This window comes from Toxotes jaculatrix, chromosome 13, assembly GCF_017976425.1.
Source record: "Toxotes jaculatrix isolate fToxJac2 chromosome 13, fToxJac2.pri, whole genome shotgun sequence".
Classification (NCBI taxonomy): Eukaryota; Metazoa; Chordata; class Actinopteri; family Toxotidae; genus Toxotes; species Toxotes jaculatrix.
Genome location: NC_054406.1, coordinates 9,753,241 through 9,763,430, shown reverse-complemented (window position 1 = coordinate 9,763,430; position 10,190 = coordinate 9,753,241). Strand labels below are relative to the sequence as shown.

The window sequence follows — 10,190 nt, the reverse complement described above, 5'->3', positions numbered from 1 at the left end:
GGCACCTTTGACGGAGTTGACACCTGAGATACAAAAGTGAAGAGTCAGTAAATTCAAATAAAATGTTATGAGTAATTAACTACAGTTTTCAAGTAACTTGCCCAAAAATGTTTAGCAAATAAACTGTCGTGAATAGTGATGGTCTGTGCGGGCCCAACAACATATTTTTGCCCCAGTGCATCCCAGGAGGTTAATCCGTCCCTGGACTAAACATCGAATTTCCCCCCCCAAAAAAATAAACTGTCACTAAAGGAGAAAACTTAAAAACGAGTGAACGCTTGAGTCTGAAAGAAAGGGGGAAAAGCCTGGTGTCCGAAATGTTGTGTGTGACTGTGGAGCATTTTACATCCATCAGCATCCAGCCCTCGGAGCTCGGTCAAAATCCTCCGGTGGTCACGTGACTCCGGGATGAGCCAGATTAACGGCTCTGTGTTTGCCAGGAGCCCACTCGCTGAAGCAGGCGAACGTCGGTTCAAACACACGCTGGATGTGGCGGTCCTAGCACCGAGGACGCTAACGATCCCATCTATTCTTTTTTTTTTCGGACATCGTAGACTTGAAAAATTAATTTTCGGCAGCATTCATGAAATAGCTTGAAATTCATAGCAAGAGAAAAGATGATTTCGCCGTGGGACCGGTGGTACTCGACGAGCTGCTGCCTTTGCTGCCATGTACGGACGGGCACCATTATTCTGGGAATATGGTATATGGTAAGTCAGATTTTTCAATATTTATCATCCGATGTCAGGTCCAGATATTTCAAATGTGGCTAAAATGTGGAATATGCGGTTAAATATGTAATAAATGTCAAGTCCTATTGAGTTTTACTGCAAAAAAAAAAAGCTAAGTTAGCTAGCTTCAGCTTTTTTCATTTGTTTTTCGGCTCTCATTTTTGATTTGCTATTTTGAGGATGTCCTTGGTTATATACCAAATGAATCATATAAACTACAGTGTCCGCTTATTTGTCACAAGCATTGATGGCCAAGACTTCTTTCATGATTATCCTGATTATCCTATTTTAATCAAATCTAAACAACATATTCACAATCTGTGGCCATGCATTTACTTTCTCTTTAAGCTGCCTTTTTTGTTGTGTTGAGATACCTTACCAGTCCATCCCATTTGTTTTGTCCTACATTTGTACCGTGTAAATATAGAGTTTGCTTCTGTTTTTACCCACGGGATAACCCTAAAGTTTTAAACATAGTTCAGTAAGCCTGGTAAATCCCTGACCTTTAGTAAGCGTTAGTCCCCCTCTCTTTTTGACCCTACTACTAATCAAGTGTATGTCGTCAAACCGAGTCAGAAAAAGCCTCAAATAAGCCTCCATAAATAAGATGTTTTGACCTGAGGTGAAAACGGTAATATATAAGACTCATAAGCTCATTTGTTTCTAATCATCTCGGTTGAATAAATGCTGCAGTGACCCTGCCCATGACCCTGTATCAACACCAGTGCTTCATATTATAACCTTAGAACAATGTAATTTGAATGTCACCTTGGGCTCTATGAACTTGTGGATAGTAATTGTTAGTCGTTGCCCTAATCACTAAATTCAGAAAGGTATCTTTATCGGTCTATACTTCCCCGTGATTCCTTTTTTATTTTAAGTACTTTGATACCACACCAAGAAAAAAAGTCCCAAACATCATTACATCTGCAATAAATCTAGTTTTCTGATCCATTAATTCTAAGCTGTCACATAAAATGACCACTGCACTTAAATGGCACTTTAAATTTGATGTACTGTGGAGCATTATGTTGTTTGATATCTGTAATGTTATTTGTTGTTAATGTAGTTGTCAGACAATTACTACAGATAAAACAATGAATTTCTGAAATGATAATAAACTACCTGAAGATTGACTGAGGAATGTAAATGGATAACTCCACTGTGAAATACAATATTAATAACGATTTTCCTTTCCCTACAGCTCATCAATGCAGTCGTCCTACTCATCTTGTTGTCGGCTCTCAATGACCCAATTCAGTATCGCTACCACCTTACCAGCTCCGAGCTGGGAACTGACATTGATGTCATGGACGATGCAAGTGAGTGCAACTAATTCCCTTATTTTTACATGTTCAACTTAATATGAATTTTCTAGTGGTATGATAGATTATATTAAATGTCCTCAATTAAGCTGTTTGTTGTCTTGCATTAATAATGACTGAAAGAAACTAGAGCTAAAACGATTAGTCAGTCAGTTAATTAGTGGGAAACAACCTGCAGCTGTTTTGATAATCCATTAAACCTTGTGAGTAAGTTTTCAAGCAAATGTGCAAAACATTTGCTTTTTCCAGCTTCTTCGGTGTGAGGATCTCTCTGTTATAGGACTGTAAACTTATCATCTTTAGGTTTTGGACTGTTGGTCAGACACGTAAAGACACTTGAAGACATTAACTTTAACTCTGGGAAACTGTGATGGGCATTTTTCACTATTTTCTAAAATGTCAATGCTGTGTCGAGATACTGCATTAACTAGAATCCTAGACAATATCAAGTTTCAAGGCTCAGTAACAATATTCTTTTAATGTTTTTCCAAGCTCTGTCAGAGAGAGCTCATTAAAATCGGCAGCATGTCCACAAAGCCCCCATGTGTTTCTACATCTCTAAAACCACCTCTCCTTTCTGCCCACTGCTTTTTTTCCCCATAATGCTGCTCTCAGCACAGACATAGCTGAGTAGGCTTGGCATGATAGAGGGCGAAGAAAAAAAAAATCAGAGTGCATGTATATTTTCAGTGCTTCCCCTCCAGCTGCTATCATCATCATAGTTGCCTCTGGAACGCCACAGACTCTGTCACTGGCCACTCTGATTAAAAACGACTGCTCTAATTCTCCATCGGATTAAAATGGCCATCTTGACTGACTCCCCTCAGATATTGTTGTCGCTTGTGCCGAATCAGTCAAAGATTGTGAAACACCAGACAGAGACAAGCTGTTGTCATGGTCTTTTGATAGGCAGGTGTCAATAGTACCAATGTCACTGTGATCTTATGCATAGAAATCTTGAAATTAAAACTCAGATGTGTGGATGACGTGGGGGGGTGGCAGTGCATATATGTACACATGTATTGTTTATATATAGTAAGTGTGAACATGTGTATCTGTCTCTAGGGTGTGCAGCAAGGGATTACGATGGAAGGGTATCATCATTTCCTGGGTCTTAACACAGTAATAATCACTGTTGCTGAGTGTAAGGGAAAACCAACAGTCATGACGACTTATGGTAGTCGCATTCAATGCAAAGTGTTGTTGTTTCTTGCTAACAATGCTAACAAAAACTAGCCAACACTGAGCCTGATTACCAAGTTTAGTACCTGCCAATCTGAGATCACTTTTACCCAACTATACATGTACATCAACAACATCCTGTCATAGTCTGTTATTGTGAGTGGTATCTGTATCAGTCACTTTTCAGAGCTGTAATGTGAAGAAGGGTGTTAGATTTTGTCAAATTTAGCCCCTCTTGCGTAACAGTTATCCACGTGCCGATCATGTTTTGTCCAAGGCAGATTGGGTGCTAAAAATAGCGAGGTTACTGAAGGTGCTTTGTTTTGTATAAATCCATTTCGCCATAAAGACTTTTGGATTACATCAGTGGATTGAAGGTTCCAGTGAAATGACGTGTTTTGTAGATTATCTGTTCTCACCTTGTTCTGGTTGATTGTGTTTTCTCTCCACAGATATTTGCATAGCTACTGCAATATCCCTACTCATGATACTTATATGTGGCATGGCAACATATGGTGCTTACAAGGTAAATTAACAATAGAAATGAGAAATGTTCATAAAAATTAAATTGTTGGTAACACATTTATGTACTTAAAACCCCTTATGTTTGATTTTCTTTATCTTTTTTTTTCCCAATATCTCCTCTAAAGCAACATGCTGCTTGGATCATTCCATTCTTCTGCTACCAAATCTTCGACTTTGCCCTTAACACACTGGTAGCCATTAGCGTGGTGGTTTATCCCAACACGGTGCAGGACTACCTCCAGCAGCTGGTGAGGACAGTTTCACGCTTCACAACAGAAAACAGTTACCTAAATGACATCTTGTTAGGCTTGAGGCTTCTTTTCTTCTTAATGGGAAATACAAAAAGGAATAGTTCACTGCTGTTTAACTATGTTTGTGATAACTGTTAAACAACAAAGCAGTTTCAGTTAGTGTTATGCTGCAAATAAATAAATTTAAAAAAGAGGCATTCAATGAAAAAAGGCCACCTAAAGGTCAAGTTTTGTCCGTGTCTGATTTGAAAAAGGCCACTTTTTGCTACTTTCTGTCTCAAATATCTCTTCATTGATTTTTGTTTCACTCTTGACATTTATTTATTTTAATTTATCTTTCTCTCTTTACCCCTCTCCCTTCCTTCAGCCGGGGACATTCCCTTACAAAGAGGACATCATGTCCACCAACAACATGTGCCTAGTTTTTGCAGTCCTACTCTTCATTGGCTGCATCCTCTCCTTCAAGGTAAGTCTACAGAATCTCTATCACTGCAGACTTTCCCAGCCTGCCTTGCTTTCGAGTTTTTTTTTTGGCTTTGATAAACATCCATCATCCATCAACATCCATCTGAATGATATCTGAAACTGTACAGATGCTTAGAAAAAGGTTCTGTTGTAGAATATAAAGTTATATGCAACAAATTGTTCAAGATCACACACACTGAACATTTCTCCCCTGTAGAACTGCCTTTTTTTTTATAAATTTGCTCATCACATTTTAATGTGATTAAAGCAATTAAGTTTCACGCTGTGCTCTTCCCATAGCAGTATGAACCATATGGCATGTGTAATGAATCTGCCGATGTGAACATTTCCATTATCAATGTTCTTCATGAGATTATCACACAGTCAGAGAGCAGCGGGTCAGGGACAACAGGAAACCAACTCCTGTCAAGCTAATTCCCCCTTAATGCATGGCTGATTCTCCAGGCGCAGCCATGCTCTGGGGCTATGGGACGAGATGGGATATGAAGTTGCAGTCATCTGTACAATCAAATCAAGTTGTTTCTCCTCTAAGCTCAGATTGGAAATGTTCTCGGCAGATATCCAAAGCCAGAGCTGGGGTCTTATGATAGGAAGCAGCCACTGGAAGACACACTGCTGGACTCAGAAGAGTCCAAAGTCATGACTCAGACAGAGAGCTTTGTTGCACAGAGCATGTAGTTGAACTGCTTATTGTTCCACAATTCAGCATTAAAGATCAAATATAGGTGTGTGCTTGCTCAAAGCACGCAATCTTGACATTTGCCAAGCAAAATCAATAGAGCCTCACATTTATTCATGGGCTGTATATACAGTACTTTGGCTACTGTTCCCTATAGTGACGATAGCTGGCCACATCTGAAACCTCAAGGATGCATCCAACTCTCAACTCAGAGGCAGCACCTGCTAAAGTTCCTGCTGAAGCCAACATCCTCCACTCAACTGCACTTGGCATAAATGACAGATACAGACAGGAAGAAGGAGCGCTGGAGAGAGTAGAGATTGTAGATAAGAGAGAGGGATGTGGCAGAGGTATAGATAGAGAGAAGCTCAGATGAATAAAAAGAGAGACGGTAGCACATACTGTGCAATGCAAATGGGCAAGAAGGTCAAACTCATAGCATAGCACTGTGTACTGTCAGCCAGAACATTGCCTTTCTGATACAAAATGTTTTTGTACCTTGCAAACAAAATTGCAATTTTTTTTCAAGGACAGAAAAAAACAAAATGTAATGCTCGTACCTTATTTAGAAGTAAACAGACTGAGTGCATTGGTTAAATGAAGAGCGCAAAGGGAGACTGTTCAGTCATCCAAACAAAATAGAACTCACTGGAGAGTGGACAATAACCTGAGGTATTACCCTGAGAACGACAAAAACCACATTCTCTATTTTATATGATCTAAAAATAACAAATTGAACTGGTTCTGTATTACTGTTAGCTGTATTATCAACATTGCTAGCATTTTGTTTTAAAGTTACCATTGTGCGTACAATACTGTGGTGCATAGTGGTTAGGTTAACCTCAGTTTAGCGGTGGTATCACAGTGAGGAGGTCAACTCAGCAGATGGTAAAGTGATTGGCTAGCAGTCTGCCTGGATTCCTGGTTGGTTGGTTGCTCTTACTGCTGGCAGAGTTACCGACTCAGCAGGCTACTCACACATAAACACAATGAACCTCCTGTTCTTCTGCCAAGTCAGACAAACCAAAACCTCAGTGCAGGCATAGCTTTACTAAGAGCAAGAGATGCCTGATAAGTTGCTTTTAGTAAAATGCAGGAAATGTCCACACATAAAATTGTCTTATATTTTAACAACTAAATTGAAATGCTGTGTGTCCTTACCTGTCTTGATGCTGTTGTGTCACACTCTTTATGAAGTATTGATGTGATGCATCTCTGCTGTCATCATCCCTAACCTTGATGAATGGGTGAGATCATAGCAAGCAGCATCAGTAATAATGAAAAGTGGAGACAATGGCTTGCTAAAGGTCATTGTGTTGTTCTTTGTTTTCGCCTCCCGGGGACAGGCCTACCTGATTGGCTGCGTGTGGAACTGCTACAGATATGTGAGCGGCAGGGGCACCACAGAGGTCCTGGTTTATGTCACCACCAACGACACCACGGTGAGTCCTCACGTCCACCTGCCTGTGTCTCACCCTAAGGACATATTGAAAATACCCCATCCTCAGATCATAATTGTGTTTGCACAGCGTTTTTTCATTTTTCATGGTTTTGGCTTACAAGCTTTCAGTTCATTAGAGGAAGAGGTTTTGAAAGGTCAACAAGGCTCAACACCTGAGATTTCACTGAGCTATACTAAAATATAGACTATATCTTTGTATGTTATTGCAGTTGAATGAGTTGATACCTCTAAATGTACAAGGTAAGGATTCTAGGTAATACTTGTAATGTACATCATCATATGTATATAGAAAGAATTGTGCTTAGAGCAGCAATTTAGAATTGGAAACTTATACTTCATTTTCAGAATTTCAGAATTTAAAAAAAAGCCTCAGTAACCTCAACCTCAAACAAGAAGTTAAACACATGTAACACAAGAAGACAGAAATAATTTTCTGTTCAATGTGGGAAATAAGTCTAGTTTATCTGGTAAGAAATACCAGATAAACTAGACTGTTTTTTGCAATCATAGATGCCACTTTACTATTGAGACGTACCACATTCATTTCACAGCCAATAAAATTTTGACTGTTTCAAAATAAGAAAAAGATTGTATGTGAGAGCGTATGTGTAAATGAGTGCTGAAATCTCTTTTTTCGATATTGCATATTGAAGTCAAAAATTTAAATTCCCAAAATGAAATTGTAAAAAGTATATTCAGAAAGCATTTTATCCCGCAATATAATTTGCTGTCATCAAGTCTGCACGTCAGATAACTTTTCCATTTCCAAGAGGTTCAGGTTGGTGTGGTCCTGCTGTTAAATCACTAGAATAGATATCATGTCACAGTCTCTACATACATGTACAGGTAAAGATGCTATGTGTAGTATTTTAGTATTAATGTTTGTTCAGGATTTCCTTAATATTAAGATAAGCAAGAAATTAAGACTTATTACAGGTTATTAAATGTGTGAAAATATTAACTGTTGACTAATTAAAATCCTACACATATCACTTTAAGAGTAGAACAGTACTGTGAAGTAAATTATAGTAATTCATAGAACCCCTAATTTTTTCTTCATAGTACATCATAGACACTGGTAGAAGAGTGTACACTCTGCAGTGAGTACAGTCCAGAGTCTAGATTCTGCTGTTGAGCTGTTTAAATGTCCCAGTGTTGTCACCATACAGTGACAGTGGTGGCGTGGGTTGGAGTACAGTAGGTGCCGCAGGTCATCCTGAAGTGTGATTGGCTGGTTAGAGCCGGGTGTCATCCATCCCTCAGTGTTGACTCAGGGGGCGTCTGAGAGGCTTTAGCATAGTCACGGTTTCCATTTGTCTGTCTGTAATCCTCCACACTGATACATAAGACATTAATCTGTCTCTCACCCGCTGTCGTCTCAATACATAGCACTTCATCTCTCTGTCACTTTGTCCTTGTGTTGTCGTGGCCCTGGTTCACTGCTGACGTTTTTTCACCTTATGAAACAGACTCTACAGGCTGGAGCTAATCCAGCAGGGCTTGACATCATATTGTGTATCATATGGCCTTTGAGCAAATATTGAATATATGCCAGTCTGTTCTGTCTAATGTAATGGAGGACAGACATGGAGGGAAAGAAACTGTATGTTTTCCTCAGCCGAAAATTATTTGTCATAAAAACACACTTTTAGATTATACCTAATTTAGAAATAACTGACTTGTAAAGAATGAAGAGAACAAAACTAGACAAATATATGTGGATACGCAGTTAAGTATGAAGCCCCAAAACTGATCAAAGGTAGTAAAAGGTTTTCAAATGAGTCAGAGATATACTGGAATACACCAATAAACAAAGAAGCAAACAGCTGAATCAAGTGGGTCAAAGTGAAGGCCACAGCACAAGCTGTGGGAATTTCAATTAGAGAAGTATCAGGGAACAAATAGTATCTAAAAGCAGCAAATATCTGTGGCACACACACACACACAGATTTAAACAGGTTAAACAGCTTTCATATTGGCCTGAATAGTGGCGATATGGTTTTATCACAGCATTCCCTCTCTCCGCACACAGCGGTGAATGAATAGAGTGCTCCATCTATTTTTACTATTAAAAAGCCGGCAGTGTGTCCAAATGGCTTTTTACAGCTTCGTACATCAAGTACCCAGCTGCTTATCTGCCCTGCTTTTATATAAATACCATTAAAATGCACAAGGGTCGTCTCTCTCTCTCTCTCTCTCTCTCTCTCTCTCTCTTTCCTCCCTCCTCCTTCTCCTCCTCCTCTCTCTCTCTTATCTATCTCTGTCCATCCCCCTCTCTTCTTCTGGACATGTTACATAATTGTCTGCTTGTCCGCTTCATTTCAAATCCTCCCTGTGATGTGTTCGCCGGGCCTCCCTGACTGTTTCACAATTCCATCCCCTCCGAGAATATTCTCTCTCTCTCACTTTCTCTCTCTCTCTCTCTCTCACTCTCACTCACTGAATTAGCAGCAGGGCTGGTTTTATAACACCATTTACAGAGAAAGACCTCTGGTTGAGAGAAAGCAGCCTGGCCTGTAAAGCAGAGGGATACGTGTGTGGATGTTCCCCTCGCAGCTAGCAATGCCTTCTATAGGGATCGAGTATAAAGGGCTTGAAAGAATCAGGGGGAAACATGCAACAGTGGCCAAGACTGCATCTGAAATCACTTCCTATTTACTACATAGCGAACTATATATACATTTACAATGTAGCTGTCTTAGAAATTCCCACAATAGAATGAAAAAAGTTGTGTTGACAGCATGGAAACTACTTTCTGCTAACAACCCTGATGTGTTGCGTTGTTTAAAGTGAGGGTGTATAATTTAAGCTTAACAGTAGCCTAAGTAGAGAGGATGGATGATCACTTCTGGCCTTTGAATCAGTATTTCCAACAAAATACTGTAAAAGCAGAGATTTCAACCACATCTCAAAGACTTCTTTCGGCAGCGGCGCAGGCTCAGGTGTTATCATGTGACCTGCGTATCACGTCACTAAAGTTAAACACTTACACCATGCACTGCCATTTGAGCCAGCTTAATTTGCTGAAGAAGAGCTTAAGATGGAGTTTAAAGCTCAGAAAAGTCCTGAAGTGGATCTTTGATCTTTAAAATTGTTGCCACTGAAGCATGTAACTCTCATAAAGCCACACAGCGGAATAGAACAGAGGATGTATTTGAGCTACGAGTTTGGACTGAGCCTCCTTTTGGTTCTCTGTCACATTTCAGGTTCTGCTGCCACCGTACGAGGAAGCCATCGCCATCCCACCCAAGGAGCCTCCTCCCCAGTATATGGAGGCATGAGAGACGTCCTCCCTGCTGGACCCTATACCCCAAAAACCCCCTTCCCCCAAAAAAGCCTCCCACATCTCTTTCCAACACTAGGATCCTGACGCTGGCTGGAACATGTTGAATAACCATGTCTTGGTTTCAGCTTGGATTCCTGCCAATTTCAGATTAGATTAGTCTGACCCCGAGCCAGTATTGCCATCAACTCCGCCCCCCTCCACCTCCTCCATCACCCCTGGTTGTCGTGACGTATTGTCCTCCCCCTCTCGTCTCCCCTGTTCTC

At 40.2% G+C, this 10,190-nt stretch overlaps 1 protein-coding gene across 1 annotated transcript; it reads left to right on the top strand.

Annotated features, from left to right (window-relative positions):
- Window positions 1-617: 617 nt before the first annotated feature.
- Window positions 618-9,962, top strand: laptm4b (lysosomal protein transmembrane 4 beta). The gene is made up of 7 exons (XM_041053611.1): window positions 618-710; window positions 1,936-2,053; window positions 3,691-3,764; window positions 3,889-4,011; window positions 4,382-4,480; window positions 6,526-6,621; window positions 9,848-9,962. Exons 1-7 carry the CDS (start codon window positions 618-620, stop codon window positions 9,920-9,922), a joined length of 678 nt encoding a protein of 225 aa, XP_040909545.1. The 3' UTR covers window positions 9,923-9,962.
- Window positions 9,963-10,190: the final 228 nt, after the last annotated feature.

What these genes read in the sequence shown, in the direction of transcription:
- laptm4b (XM_041053611.1), top strand. Translation starts at nt 618, where the DNA reads ATGATTTCGCCGTGGGACCGGTGGTACTCGACGAGCTGCTGCCTTTGC. An exon ending in AGGACTACCTCCAGCAGCTG is followed by an intron (nt 4,012 to 4,381) that starts GTGAGGACAGTT and finishes CCCTTCCTTCAG; the next exon opens with CCGGGGACATTCCCTTACAA. An exon ending in TCACCACCAACGACACCACG is followed by an intron (nt 6,622 to 9,847) that starts GTGAGTCCTCAC and finishes GTCACATTTCAG; the next exon opens with GTTCTGCTGCCACCGTACGA.